Source organism: Theropithecus gelada, chromosome 2 (genome assembly GCF_003255815.1).
Source record: "Theropithecus gelada isolate Dixy chromosome 2, Tgel_1.0, whole genome shotgun sequence".
Taxonomy (NCBI): Eukaryota; Metazoa; Chordata; class Mammalia; order Primates; family Cercopithecidae; genus Theropithecus; species Theropithecus gelada.
This window is the reverse complement of record NC_037669.1, coordinates 94,476,553-94,492,610: the sequence shown is the minus strand read 5'-3', so window position 1 is coordinate 94,492,610 and position 16,058 is coordinate 94,476,553. Positions and strand designations below refer to the sequence as shown.

Genomic DNA, 16,058 nt, shown 5'->3' with positions numbered 1-16,058 from the left:
AAAAAAAAAAAAAAAAAAAAAAAAAAAAAAAAAAAAAAAAAGTTAAAGGATGTATTATAGGTAAAAAAGAGAGGAAGTTATACTTCATATAATGTAAGAGATTGACTACTCTTCATCAATTCATGTTCTACAATAAGCAATGACAGCGACACGCTTACTTGATGGAGGAGCTGATGACACAATGCAAAAGACACCACAGCCCCCTACAAAAGCCTCCAAATCAGTTGTCACCAACCCACTCACCTCTATTCTCTTCAAGACAGAGGTTATTACCTTTAAGTATAATATTTCCCCTTTTTCCTAAGCAGTTTTGAAAATGGTTTGGTCAAAATATTCTTGTCTAAATACTACTGTTTTGTCTAAATGTGAAATATCATTTTGCTGAAATAGCTTTGCTTTCTGGAAGACTGGCTTACATGACCATTTACGTTTTGAATATCTAGTGGCAAAGCTTTGGAACACAGGCATTTACACACAAGCAGAGGGAAATCATTAATGCCAAATTTTTGCAACCAGTATATATCTAAAAGCACCAAGGGCTTAAAATTTAAGCATCTCTATAAATCTCTTTCAGTTAATCAGAATGGAAATAATTAACAGCAAAGGCTTTAGCAAATAAGATTACGCAGTCAAGGTAGGGCAGTATTTTTCTTATGCTGAGTTCTATAAGACATAAGCAAATGATCATTTAAACATTTATTTAATATAGGTTAAAAATGTAATACATAAAAGAGAAAAAATGAACACTAAAATGTCAAACAGAAGAAAACCCTTTACATTTTATTTTGGTCAACAAAAAGTCTGTGCATAACTCAGCAGCAGTCCTGAATTATATTAAACCAAAGCTGCATTGTGATGGCCACCAATGTACAGACTGCCTGTCTGGCTTAGCACATTAAAAGTCTAATCCAGGCTCAAACCAACATCCTTAGAAATTCCATATATATATATATGAAAAAGGCTTTCTTTCTCAGTTAAATGGGATAAATCTTAAAGTTGGAAAACTATTAAAAACAATAAAAATTTAAAACTGTAATTTTGCTAAGGGTATAGAGTAAATAACAACAACAACAACAACAACAAAAATGACAAACCAGAAACACTAAAATGTGTTTGCATGTGAAAGAATCATCATGTTGATTTACATCAAAGAACATCATATTTGTTTATCTTAATGCTTGGCATAGTTAGGTTTTAAGGTTTTAAAAATATTTTTGAATTTATTATTAAACGATAGGAACATACTGTACAGAATATTTCAAAATTGCTATCAAGAAAACGAGTAAAAATTTTACCTAGCAATATAGATTTATCAACATACCTTTTTTCCTCACTGGTATCAAACTGACAAAGGTGTAGGGAGAAAGTAATTGAATGGTTTCTGAAGGACACACTAGCCCTTTAGCCAAGAGTTCTGCTTCTGAATTATATAGAACATCTTGGTCCACAGACAACGGAATGGATTTTTGGAGAGAGTGTCAATTTAGGGCTAAAGAAATACAGGGTGAGAATGAAGCCCTCAACAAAAGCTCCAAAAGGGCACAGACACTGGTAAATGACCTAAATATGGAGAGAGAGGTGAGGAGAAAATACATAGTAAATGCTGGCTTGTTATTGCATTTTCTTCTCTCCCTTCTCTGATCCATTCATCTTCTTAAGACTGCCTTCTGTGTCCTTTTGCAGGGAAATTATCTTACCCTTTAACATTTGTTTCTTCACTATTTTAACAAAAAGCCTATAAGAAAAATAATAAATTCAAGGGTATTACTAAAAGCCTGAATAAAAATAATAACAAGCCCTATGCTCCAATCAGTAAACTCGTTTCTTGGAATAAAATCTTCATTTGTGGAAGTGGAATGATGTCTCTTAGTAGACAGTGTTCATTTAGGGTGTGATACTCTTACTTTTAGAAGCAGGAAAAATTACTAAATATTAATATGTGAAAAGTAAGGACTTTCCTTCTGAGGGATTATTGCTTTATGGACTTGACTTTGTTTCTCCTTACAGTAAGTCACTGCCTTACACAACTGTGGATATGATGCCCAGTTTCTAATGATTTGTCCAAAATCGTCTGAGAAAACCAGGCCAATACAAATACAGTAAAACCTCTTGAAAACACAATTAATTATTATAGATCCACATAAATAAAGTCCAATCTGAAGTCTGATAGGTGATTTTATGTTGACTATGTCTTTTAAAAAGTGTTCTTTTTTAACATAAAATGTAAAATAACATTCTGGAAACAAGTATAAATATTACATTTATTCTGAGTCCAGATACTTTCTGAACTGTAGAAGTGCAGGATGGACTTGACTTATCCATTAGTAATACAGACTCACGAAATGTTATGCTGCAAAAAACGCTGAATCTCCTCTGATAAATGGTCTTTAAGATGGACAGACTGAGGAAGTTAACTGAATGTTCATGTTCACTGCTGTAAATTTTCCTTATAATTGGTAAACGCTACCCATAATAGATAGAATTCACATTTTCAATGAATTCATAGTTTATCATCAAATAGAGTAAATGAATTAAGATTTCATTTTTAAAAATAAAGAGACATATTTATTTGTAATAACTATCTTTTTTTTGGTAATAACTATCTTTAATAATGCTATTATTTATTTTTACCCATGGGGAATGCATAAGTACAAACACTGTTAGCTTCTTTAACATTTATTAAAAAGATAGACTCTTTATACTAATGCAGAAGGATAAGCCTCTTTCTTCCCACTCTAAAAATCTCTTCTTTGCTGTAAAGAATTCTCGGTGCATGCGAGCTAAGACTCTGGAGCACTCAGTAGAGAGGCATGTGGGATAACCAGACAGAATCACTAGGTTTTCTCTGTTTTCAATTAGCTGAAAATAGGAGCTCTAGTTCTAAATATTAGAAGTCTAAATATTAGAAAAATAAGGAGAGGGGATATGACAAAATGCTTCAAAATACATGCCTGAGGTGAGACTGCTTGTATGTTTGTGTGTGGCAGCTTCCAGATGAAATCTTCAGTTTTAATCTTCAGGTTCATATCTGGAGATATAAATTAAGAACACAATGTCAGGATACCTTTTGTTGTTGTTATTACCAAATAAGTTTACTTGAAGCAGTGGCACTATATTTCTCACTTCAAATTACTGCTATGATAGAAGTTGGACACATTCAACTTTGTTTTGATGGTGACTCAGAGGGGATTTTTACATCAGGTAGGAGGATAGGCCAGATCACTGCTAAGACTCCAAGTCTCTATATTTGGCATTTAGACCTGCGATAACTTCATATAATTACCTCAATCATCATATTGACAAGAATAGTTGATATGACTATATGAGTAAAGGTCTAGCAAATCTACTTCTCTAAGGACAAATCTCACCTTGAATTCCCTTTCTAGCTCTGCTCCCCTGGAACTCTGATAAAGGTAAATGTCAACTCAGTTTCCAGGCAAAACATCTGATGACCACATCTGGACCTGGAGGACTATGAATAACTATAAATACGTGGTAGGAGCCACCCCTTTAGGTTTCCCCCTGTGCGATAAGTTCTTTTAACTGGACATACCCTTAACTGGGCATCATGTGACTGCTACAAGAGATGCTAAGCCTATGTAGAACACGGACTTCTAAGCTGGCTATGACACCCATCTGCAAAAATCTCACTCTCTCCAACTTAAATTGTCACTTAGGGGAACAGTAAGACCAGTTCTTGGACTGCTTAGAGTATACCACTGAGGAGAAGAGAACTGCCTAATACTGCCCTGTGAGCTTGCTGTGTTTCCTGTCTGACATCCTGCTAAGTGGATCCATTGCCAAGAGGAGCTTACTGTAGGCCTGTGTGAGTCTAAAGGCCTAGATGAACCTAAAAAGAAGCCCTGGTGGGCATTATAGATAAGGTCAGGCTGGAGCTCCTCCAGTTTCCTTAAATGAAGGCTTCTGGACTAAATGATCCAGCAACTACCACCAGCTTGACTTCTCTGGAACAAGCTTAGATTTAACAGAGAACAAACATCAATCCAGAGAGAGAAATCCAAGGTGGGATCAGTGTGGCTTACTGTGCCAGTCTTTTCCTCAGATCTTTGATTTGGTCATTCTTCTTGGTAAGAATCTCTTTCATGTTTCGATAAGCTGCTGTTTGCTGAAATTTCTTTTCTAATTCCTGCTTAGTAAAAAATGTCAGCCCATTACTAAAAAAACAGTTAAGGAAAGAGATAACAAATGTGATAAAAATATGTAGTTTTTTTTGCTTGAATTTTACTAATATTTTGCTAATTTTCTAATTTCCTTAAAAGACACATTTATATAAAACTAAGACTATCCAAAGTTTAAAAATATATTCTTTCAAATGAGAAGCCATAAAATAGTAACATTTTCCCAAGTACAGTGTTGGTAAATAACTCAAGGCCTGGATATGAGAAATCTATTTGAAACATTACACTAATTTTCCAGTAAAATAAGCACACTTTTTTCCCAAGTCCCAAAGTAGTGTATTTTAGCAAAAGGATTTTTAATTTAAATTTTAGTTCCCATATTCTTTTTTCCATTTTTTATATGAACAAATTTTTAATTTCTTTATAGAGAAATTGCTATGTTGGCTAGGCTGGTCTCAAATTCCTGGCCTCAAGCAATCCTCCCATCTTGGCCTCCCAAAGTGCTGGGATTACAGGCATATTCTTAAGAGTCTAATCCCCAAAGTGAAGAATCTAGCTCTCTACATATTTTATATAAATTATGACGAAAGTATACAAATCCTTAAAAAAAAAACCAGTCCCCCATCCCTCTGCCGGCTGTGGGAAGAAGGAGCAGAAGAGCAACACGGTTGGATGTAGGGCAGGATTCAAGCCGCCTACAGAGGAGCATTTCACCACGCCATAGAGGGAGAGGAGATATCTTATTATCACAGATATTTTAGTACCAGAGATGGAAGAATATCAGTGCCTGGAAATGATTAATCTTTAGAACATATTGGCTAATATCTTGAGAAAAAATAATCTGAATTTGCAGCTGTCCAATGTTTACCTTAGTCACATGTATTCCTCTCTACTGTGTGCATCAGTTAATTGGACATTAACAGACAAATCCCTTAAACATGGTCTTCTGACCTTTTCAGCCATGTGCAGCTGCTCTTGAACCCTGAGTAGGTCGTGCTTGGCTGTCGCCAGATTCTCCTCCAGTGACTTCTGGTTTTCTGTCTTGTCATTAAGTGTCTTCTGAAACTCACTCTTTAAAGCAGCGACAGTGTTTTCCAAGTTACTCAAGTCTTGGGCCTTTATAAAATCCTATGAAAAATAAATGCATGCATGTAATTTCATGTTGATATTCTAAAAATAACTATTTTAGAATGGTGAGTCAACATCAAAGGAGATGAAAACAATGCTCTATGTTGTGTGTGCATGTCAGCCCCCCTTGCCAGCCTAGGTAAGTGCCAGCCCCTGCAGAGTCACCAGCAGGCCAGTCCACTGTCAGCCCCGGGTGTGTGGTGTCTTGCACACAGCTGACACTCAGTAGCCGCTGAATTCCAAATACATAAAATATGATGTGTGAACTGCTGGTATTTCAATCCAAGATGTGTGTACCAGGGTTGAGATGGCAAATAGGTTTCATTTTGAAAAGCCAAGTTTAAAAAAATCCTTAAAGAAGTCTGAATTCTAAAAAATGATAGAATATAATTTATACCAAAAACTTAATAGACATACGTTTTAGTCATTATTTACAAGGAAATAATATGAGAGCCCAATTACTGATTACATGATTTTCTAAATTTTTAAGATTTTAAGTTTTTTATATTAATATGTACATTTTTGCATACTTTGGACAACTACAGCATAAGACAAGCACTGGATCTTCTCTCTTCCCGGATCTTGTTTTTGACTGGGTAAGATTCACGACAGAAAAAACATTTGTATTGATAAGACAGTAAAATCATCTACAATTGGTTAATATGTGGATGAAGAAATACTTAGTACTTTCGGCCAGGAGCAGTAGCTCATGCCTGTAATTCCAATACTTTAGGAGGCCAAGGGAGGAGGACTGCTTGAGCCCAGGAAATTGAGACCAGCCTGTGCAACAAAGCAAGACCCCATCTCTACAAAAAATATAAAAAATTAGCTAGGCATGGTGGCACATGCCTGTGGTCCCAACCACTTGGGAGGCTGAGGTGGGAGGATCGCTTGAGCCTGTGAGGTCAAGGTTGTAGTGAGCCATGGTTGCACCACCACACTCCAGCCTGGGTGACAGAATAAGGCCCTATCTCCAAAAAAAAAAAGTACTTTCAACAAAAGAAAAAAAAAACCTTTCCTCATTTTCGAAACCTGGTCTTTGAAAAAAAGATTTTATTTCATTGCAACTAATAAAAGCATGTATTCACTGGTTGTTCTTGTGTCCAAAATCTTACAGTAAAATTGGAGCAAGCCCCAAAAAGCTTTTAAACAAATTAATCATCCAAATGTGTTTGCAATTGTTTGACTTATGAGGAATTATAAAGCTGTTCTGGAACATTCGTGTTTTTATAAATCTATTGTCCTTGGCATATAATGGTTGAAAATCATTAGCTATATAAGAAGTATCCTCCTATTTTAAAAATATCTACAGATAAAATGGTTCAATGTCTGAGATTTGCTTCAAAAAAACATGGCAGGTGGGAAGAAGAAAGAGGTACAAATGAAACCAGACTGGCCATGCATTGGTAACCGCTAAATAGAATGATGAGTGCATGGGGGTTCACGATACTATTCTCTCTACTTTTGCGTATGTTTGAAATTTTTCAGAGAAAAGATTAGCAAAAGCCCAGTGAAGCAGATTTTGAGATTGTTTACCAGACATTTGCAATGAGAGTATGACCACTAGAAAAGCCAGTGCTGCACTGAATATTTACCCAAATGGTCATGCTCATAGGAAATCATACTGTAGCATGCACACTCAACAGAAAGGCCACAGGAGACACTGTACATACAATGACTTCCCGCAGGCAGAGTGACATTCAGTCATTACATTCAGACAAGCGTGAAGAACTACAACACTGGATTTCATTGTACTCTATATTGCCGGTGGGTACAGATGCATCTGCAGATTCATAATCATTTTGTCACATTCATCAAAGGCAAACTTAAGTAATGTTCAGTATAATAAAACCCAAATATAAACCAATTAAAAACTTTTCTTCATTTCCTTTCCCCTCCACTGTAATTAGATGTCAACGTGAAAGGGGAAAACTTAAAAAAAGAATAAAAAAAGAATATCATGCAGGCCAAGAAAATTGCAGGAAATGGCGAGGACATCTTGCATGCCAGGGAAACTGTAGATGTGTGAGCTATGTACTGTCCCCTCTGCCCTGGAGGATACAGAGGGAAGGCCACTGGTTCTCGCCAGGCCTTTCGGGGGCAAGGAAGTCCCAACACAGGAAAATAGAGGCATTCGTCTCAGGGAGTGGCAAGGGGTGGGGTACAGTGAGCAGTAACTAAGACTTAATTTTAAGTTTATAACTTCATTCTACTTAGAAAATGTGAAAAAGATAGCTAAAACTTGTTTCACCTTTTGATTTCCTTGATCAAGCTGTAAATCTTGCAGTGCTTTTTCTAGTTTTGACTTTTCATCCAGTGCACTTGTAGCCTATAGTGAAGTTTAAACAAAACACTTTCAGTATTTAGTCTGTAGGCAGTTCAATAATTGTGTCAAAACATTTCTCAGTTACCTGTATTTCAATGGTCTTCAACCTTGACTTCAATTTCTCATTCTCTTCTTGAAGTCTTAAAATTTCCTTGTGAGTAAATTCAAGTTTTATTATATCAACCAAAATATTTTAATATTTGAAATTATTACTTGTTTCACTTAAAAATCTAATTTTAAAATTTAATTTAAATTACATAATAGCTCAAAAATGCACTACTGATATTTTGGTAATATCCCAATTTCATCCAGCCTATCAGCCTCAGTATCTGTGAGTCAGCTTTGGCTCTAAGACATCTAGTTTCTTTTCTTTCAGTTTCTCAGACACATCTTTCCTCTTTTAGTCCTCTGTTTTCAAGTCTTTTCCAAAGACCCCCTTCCCTGCTATCTCTCTCCCAGTTGGTCCTGCAAATCCTGGGTCTATTCTCTGCCTACACTGCACACTGTTGACCCTTATCCTGAGAACTCCATCATTTCAATACCATGCTCAAGCCCACAGATGCTTCTGACTGAGTTGAGGCCAACACCTTTGCTCTTATACAGCTCAAACATTTGAATCACCTGTGTTATTTTTCACTAGGCTCCAACAAACACATCAGCCCAGACAGCACTGCGCTCTGTTCCAAGTCATGCTGCCTCCTACCTGACCACTGCCTGTTCTGTTCTCCTGCCCAACACACTCATTTCTCCTTCCTCTACAATTTAATTGGTCTTCACCCTTCAAGGCCCAGCTTAGGTATTCCCTTAGCCAAGAGTCTGTTCTCACCTACTCTCATCCGCATACAACTGAATCTTCTCTGCTACCCAGTGTGACACCTGTAGCACACAGGAGAGGATTCTCTGGTCTCTATTTCCAGAACATCGGTTCTACCTTCCCAATAAAACTATTACATTTTTGGCCAGGCGCAGTGGCTCATGCCTGTAATCCCAGCACTTTGGGAGGCTGAGGCAGGCGGATCACGAGGTCAGGAGATTGAGACCATCCTGGCTAACACGGTGAAACCCCATCTCTACTAAAATACAAAAAATTAGCCAGGCATGGTGGCGGGTGCTACTTGGAGGCTGAGGCAGAAGAATGGCGTGAACCTGGGAGGCAGAGCTTGCAGCGAGCCTAGATTGCACCACTGCACTCCAGCCTGGGTGACGGAATAAGACTCTCGCAAAAAAAAAAAAAAAAAAAAAAATTACATTTTTGAGGGCAAGGGAGCATGTATTACACTGCTTTTTATCTCCAATAACATCTAGCATAATGTTGAGAATACAAGGGTCATGCAAAATAGCTGAAATCTGAAATGCTTCAAAATCAGAAACTTTCTGAGTGCTGACATGATACTCAAACAAAATGCTCATTGGAGCATTTCAGATTTCAGATTTTTGGATTTGGGATGCTCAACTAGGGTCTGTATAATGCAAATATTAAAAAATCTGAAATCCAAAACACTTCTGGTCCCAAGGATAAGGGATACTCAACCTGTGCTGATAATTTTGTTTGTTTGTTTGTTTGAGATGGAGTCTCACTCTATCGCCCAGGCTGGAGTGCAGTGGTGTGATCTCAGCTCACTGCAACCTCTGCCGCCTGGGTTCAAGTAATTCTCCTGCCTCAGCCTCCCAAGTAGATGTGACTACAGGCGCATACCACCACAGCCGGCTAATTGATAAATAATTTTTAGAAACTTAAAAACCCTTCTCCTTGTTACCATAGATCACAAACTTTAAATGTCCATCAATAAACGCTGTCCAAAATTTCATGCTCTTCACTTTACCTTGAAAAGGTGTGATCAGGAGCTACTTCAGGCTCTCTAGAAGGTTAAGTATGCCCTCTTCTGGCCCATGGGGTACCATCAAGTAAAACTACTGTAATGGACTATTTATCCTCAGAGGACCTGAATCAAACCTTCCACTTCTGTTTCTCTACCCTAGGCAATGAGAGGACAGAATTAGAGGCTTTCCATTTCTCCAGATAATAACATTACCTTGTTTAGGAGTTCTGCTGTTCCACCTTCATTAAGTGGAGCAAGTTTTGGCTTTGTGATATCTAAGATGGGCTGAAACAAAATAAAGAAACCAAACTGAAATCACCACAGAATAAAGCATGTATAATCACTGAACACTTGCACTTTGCAAGTGGAAAATACTATATATAAACATACCCACTGGGATGTCAGTTCCATAGGTGTGGAGATTTTTGTTGGTTTCAGCCTTTGTTATTCCCAGTGCCTAGGATATGTCTGTCCTACAGTGCCCAACACATGTTAGAGATAAAAATAAAACCTATCTTCCCTGTATCTTTTAAAAAATATAGATAGAAGGAAAATGAGGGAAGAAAGGAGGAAAGGAAGGAGCTCAAAGCCAGATCTGATATAGAGCCTAGCATCTAGGAACTAGAATTTTAACTTGTGGGAGTTGAAACAGTGATTTCTACATGAACCTTAGACTCTGTGAAAAACAATAATATTGATGAAGATCTAGGCAAGTATACTACAGATAAACAATAACTTGGCACAAACAATACAGTAGTTTAGTAATATGTATCAAAAATAAAATAATTCATGCCCTCTGATCCAGAAATTTCTTAGCCAGAAATATGACCCAAAGGAATAACAGGAAAGTGTTTTGCATGTGTATGTACATAGATTCATCTCAGCGTATTTACCCAACAATGGAGTATTTACGGTGTGTCTGTGAAATGAATGGTAAACGGTCACTCTAATTAATGAGAAGGATTAGAAAGAGAAGTAGATAACTACTAGTATTGTCTCCCTTTGTCAGATGAGTAAAATGAAGCTCAGCTACCTCAGATAACCTGCTCAAGGTAACACAGCCAGGAAGTCAGAGCCACGATGTGTAACCGGGTGTGGCTGACCCTAGATAGAGCCTGTGCTCTGCATCTTCTGAGTAGAGTATTTATAAGTGGGATTGAGACTGAACTCAGGGATTACGTGTATGTGTAGGCCATCACAGACAAGAGCAGTTTTTCATAGTTACTTCCAAAACATTTTTTCTTTTGCCTGAAAATATGAGAGACAATTTTTGAATTTTACTCTTGAATTGAATGCTTTTCCTTAAGAGTTCTCAGTTTTGATCTCTGAATTCTTTGAGTGACTTGAGGATTTTAAATACTGGCTATTAAGATATGGATTTAGAATGACCAAAAAGTTACCTTTTTGTTTGAAGACGTAATCTCTGCTTTTTCAAATTCTGCAACTTGTTCTAATAATTCTCTTGAAGATGAAAGCAAAGATAAAAATTATTCATTTAAAATAGTTTTATACCACACACAAGAGAGTAAAATCACTGGTACCAACCCATTACATGCCAGAGAGAACAGAGCAAGGTGGACCAAACTTCACCATATCAAAAATGTTAGTTGCAAATGGTTGAGAACCTAAACCGCATGGACTCAAATGTAATCATCCACAGCACCTGGCACTTTGCACCTACTAGGTATGCAATATCTACTGCTAGAAATAAACTACAATGTTAATACAAATATGAGGGAAATTTATAGTCAACTTTGTATTCTTGAGGTGCTATGAGGAGATTGTTTTATTACATAATATGTATTGTTAGTTAGTAGGTGTTCAAAAAACACAAACTGATTCTTAATAAAGTAGCCTCAGAAAAATGAAAATAGTCCATAGTAACTACTGAAAAAGAGTATCACAAATTCCTAGGAAAGACAGATAGTGGAGCTGTGCCATCTGAAGATTTGCAAAGGCCAGTGAGAAGTGACTATACACAAGCTTAAAGCGTTAACAGCAGTCAGCTTCTAAGCTTCCTAAAGCGCCCCCTTCTCAGAGTTTTCTCACCAGTCACCTACTGACAGTGGCAGAAGTTCAGTGATTTTCCTCCCCTGCTCACAGGTTGTCCTCAGCATTTTTCAGCACTCTGCACGTGAACTGATGTGCTGTGACTGTGCTTAGAGTAGTTCACGGGGCTTGGTGGTCAGTCCTTCCTGATTTCTGGCATGCCTTTTCTTAAAATGAGTTTCAACTTCACCAGTTTTACCATATTTTTTGAATTTGAGCTCTTGATGTCCATATTATAAGCTTTTTTTGTATTTTATATTTCTTATTTTAAAGTTAATAAATGTATACTTTTAAATTCAATTATTTAGAAAACTTCCAATGCTACTGGATTGAATTGATGGTATTTATTGTATTTGAACTGACTTTTCAACTGCCTCATAATCTTTATTTCTTAGTTGACCAATCTATAAAGACAGATGGTAATACTGACCAAGCTAATAAAAATGCAGTAAAAAATAATTAATGATAGCCTGAAAAGCAATTTCATAAATCTCAATGGCCTTTGTAATACCTAGGAACAGTAGAAACAAAGACCTTTTAAAAGGGCGCTTAGTGGTACCCAAGAGATCACTCAGTGACTCAATGCTTTGCTGTTACCCTACCCAAATTTTCTCACACACCAGCCCCAAGAAAATATGCAGCAAAGATATTCACTAACTTTTAAGATCATGCTTGGGCCACTACTGTCACAGTTGCAAGTTCAACTTTTATTACCGGTTTTCAAGTTCAGAGATGTCTGTCTGTAGCTTAAGATACCACTTCTCAGCTTGTGCAAACAGCTGTCGCAGAAGTAACACATTGGTATAGGCAGTGTTGATGAGCTCAGATTCCACCTCGCTATGAACCACAGCTTGCAATCCATTGAGAACTTCAGAGACTTCATCTATGGTGAAGGTCTCCTCCACCAGCCTGAAAAACAACCATGATCCAAAACTTATGGATAAACAACAAAAAAAATCTACAAAATACAACAAAATTAAGAAACCCACATTCATGCAATCTAAGAAATTCAAAGATTACAGTGAAAATCTCTCTGGGAACTATCTTCTTTATTAATAAACATTGAAAATAATTTAAACTCAATTAATTTTTGACATCTATTCAAATGATTAAATTGTGCACATCATTTAATACAAGTAAATGCTCAAACACATTCCCCAAACCATCATCTACTTTTTTCTTTAACTTTTTAGTATTAAATGTCTTATTTCAAACTCCACTGAAATCAGTCTTATTACATTTAATAATTTCAAAAGTAACCTGGAAGGCATAGTCTTATTTCTTTCTAATATTTCTCTAGCATTTTAGTAACTGTATGAACTATTCACAGGTTAGTAAATGTCTATGGGAAATAAATGGTAATTATATATTGCTCCTCTTTGCATTCTTGAGACCCAAAATAATAATAATAATAATAATAAACTAGCTTATCTTAAAGTTCCACTGAACACTCCACAAAAATGAGTATCATCATAAACAACAGCATTAGAAATCTACTCTAAGGGCAAGGCATGGTGGCTCACACCTATAATCCCAGCACTTTGGGAAGCAGAGGCAGGTGGATCACTTGAGGTCAGGAGTTCGAGACCAACGTGGCCAACACAGCAAAAACTCTTCTCTACTAAAAATACAAAAAATTACCTGGGTATGGTGGTACGTGCCTATAATCTTAGCTACTTGGGAGGCTGAGGCAGGAGAACTGCTTGAAACCAGAAGGTGGAGGTTGCAGTGAGCCGACATTGTGCCACCGCACTCCAGCCTGGGTGACAGAGCAAGACTCCGTCTCAAAAAAAAACAAAAAACAACTACTCTCACATAGAGAATGCTTGGGTTGGAAGAGAACTTTGGTGCCATCTTCTACAATCCCCTAACTTTACAGATAGGAACACAGGTTTCAAGAGTGGAGGTGACTTGCCTATGGTCACATTGGTGGTGATAAACCCCACAATCATCTTCAACAATGGTGCTGGGCAAAGGATTCATGCCCAACAGCTGAATCCTTGAAAAAGCTTCCGTGTGTGCCTTCTAGTTTCAATGACAGTATCACAGTAACACAGTCCTCTCCTCTCCCTACCTCTACCCTCCAAAGTCCCTTCTCCCTCAGACTCTCAGCAGATGAAGGGCAACTACCCCAACCTCAGCTTTATTTTCTTCCTACTTCCAAAAAGACATCATCAAGCAAGACCCAGTTACACTAAAGCATTATCAGAGTTAAACTTAATAGTATTTGTTTTATAATTCTTTAATGTTTCATCTAGCCAGCAGAATTTAGTCCTTCTCAAAAAACCAGAACATTTTTTTACAAAAATCTTTATTAAAATATTAATAATCTTTCTATATTCTTTAATAGAACATATGTTCTTGCCAATTAAATTGTTGCTTTCATCTGCTGGGGGTTAGGAAACCAGATTACCAGATGAGTTTAATGGGCTGAATGGTCTAAGGCTGATGGCCTCTAATACTGACACATTCATGGTTTTATGGCAGCTGGAGCTCACTTGGAGGTCTTTTTCACTTATGTCTGACATGACATTCATCTCTTGCTAAAAATCAACTATGGTCCAACCATTATTATCTCATGCTAGAAATCAACTAACAATTTTGGTACTAGTCAGCATTATGATTTCCTGCTGTTTTCCTCTCTCTTAATTATTCAGTATGAAACACAGACGTGTTTTCTCACTAATTTCCATGTCTTAGAGCTCTAACCATTTAATTAATAACTCAAGTAATTAAAGTTCTGGAATCTTTAATACAACCAGCCAATCATTAATCCACAAACCCTTGGCAACTTCCTGACTACCCTTCTGAAGCTCTGGAATCCTGTAATTATCACATGCATTTCTGATAATAGATTCATTGCTTCCACAACGATACGACTTCTTTTGTTTCCTGTCTCCATGAGGCTTAGTATAGCTGCTGTTAGCAAATAATTGATCATGATGAAACCCAGAAATTGACTGACATCTGCTATGGCACCCCCATACTGGCTACCAGAAAGAATCCATGTTCCTATTTGGTTTGCTTAGAGTCCTCCTCTGATACCTGCTCTCCTTGAGGTCTTGGAAGCAGGAATCTACAGTTTTGAGTCTCAAGCCTCTCTTTGAACGAGCAAAACGCATATAATTAATAACTTCATTTTGATGGTGCTCATTTAGGCCCAACTCTGCCTGAAAAAGAAAGAGGTAATTTAATTGTTAGTCTTGAAGAACTGATCAAAGAGCCAAAAATGAAAATGCATAAGACATTCTGTGGTCGAGACTGCTAGATCTCCATCAAATTCTATTCTTCTCTTCTTCCTGGCTGCATGGCTGCCCAGCTAGATAACACTTCTGTGCCCTCCTTGCAATCAAGTCACTGCTGGCTACTTCTCAGCAATGAATGTTGTGGTCTAGTTCCAAAGACCTGGCCTTAAGATATGGGGTGTACCTCTGCCACTCCCTGTTTCTCTGAAACCTGGAAGAGGTGGTGACTTGACTGAATCATGCAGACAACATTAATGCCCTAGAGGCTGGGGGAGCCACGAGATGAAAGGGACCCACATCTCTACCTCATGGAGAGACACTGACCCTGTCACTGAACTGAGATGAGCAGTAAGATGGCTGTTAAGTGAGAGAGAAATAAACTTCTGTATTCTTCAAGCCACTTAACCTTACAGCAAAAAATAGCAACTCTGTTATAGCAGCTTAACCCTTACCCCATTAAATACAGCTTTAACAAGTATATTTGATTTGGAAAGAACCACTAATTGGTCTGTACTTTAAACCAGATGACAGCTTGACAGATATTTAAGAGGCAAGCCCAAGGAGGTAGGGCTAGCACCCAAAGAATAGAGCAGGTCAGCAGTCAGCTAAGAGCAAGGCATCGGCCATGTTAGTTGGATTTGCAATTAAGCAGCTGATGAGCTTTACAAAGCAGTTTAGGTGGCATAAGTCTTTAAGGTCTGGAGGATAGAATGGAGACAGCAAGAGTTGAAGGGAAGTGAAAGAGAAATCTGTAAGGTAACCAAGTGCAACAGGTTACAGTTGCATATGCACCTGAGTTGTGACTAACAAGACAGATTTCTATTACGCACTAAAAGTAATTGACTACCTACATTAGAGACAATATTATCTCTGATAGTCACACATCAATATGGGCAAGAATATCCCACAATTTAGAAATATCACAAAACAATGTCACAATTTGCTAAAAACAAAGCACAAATACAGATTCTTAATCATTATTGTCTATAGTATAAATTTACACTCTTTACTCCTCAAAACCTCCCAAACTCTTTCTCTTACCCTGTTTCCCAGGATTCTACTAAATGAACACTCGACTTTAGCCACACTAGTCTGTTCATCAGTCCTGAAACATGACTTAAAATTTCCTGCCTTGACTTCCACTCATGTTACTCTGATCCTAACGTATCTCTCTCCATTCCTATTCGAGAATCTGAATCCTACCCAGTGGTGTGATGGTAAGTATTTAACAGCAGGTTTTCTAGGTAGGGGGGGCCTGATTTGTAGCATTGCTGATTTCCATGGCATAAATACTTCCATCATGGCTGATTTCAAGCCACTAATATAATGTCACTGAATGAAGAGGTGAGAA

The 16,058-nt window shown here is 37.4% G+C and overlaps 1 protein-coding gene across 4 annotated transcripts in view; it reads right to left on the bottom strand.

The window, feature by feature from the left end:
- Window positions 1–683: 683 nt before the first annotated feature.
- The window catches only part of LZTFL1 (leucine zipper transcription factor like 1), a 94,207-nt gene continuing 78,832 nt past the window's right edge, over window positions 684–16,058 (bottom strand). For 2 of the 4 annotated variants that reach the window (XM_025376827.1, XM_025376825.1), the window contains 9 exons: window positions 14,508–14,632; window positions 12,177–12,371; window positions 10,814–10,874; window positions 9,627–9,698; window positions 7,679–7,744; window positions 7,519–7,596; window positions 5,091–5,267; window positions 4,044–4,147; window positions 684–3,028 (listed from right to left, as the gene is read on the bottom strand). In XM_025376827.1, coding sequence (XP_025232612.1) covers window positions 3,010–3,028; window positions 4,044–4,147; window positions 5,091–5,267; window positions 7,519–7,596; window positions 7,679–7,744; window positions 9,627–9,698; window positions 10,814–10,874; window positions 12,177–12,371; window positions 14,508–14,632 — 897 coding nt within the window. In that variant the 3' untranslated portion in view covers window positions 684–3,009. Of the gene's footprint in view, window positions 3,029–3,819; window positions 4,148–5,090; window positions 5,268–7,518; window positions 7,597–7,678; window positions 7,745–9,626; window positions 9,699–10,813; window positions 10,875–12,176; window positions 12,372–14,507; window positions 14,633–16,058 lie in introns of those variants that run through there. The other 2 variants (XM_025376828.1, XM_025376826.1) reach the window with 2 other exon arrangements.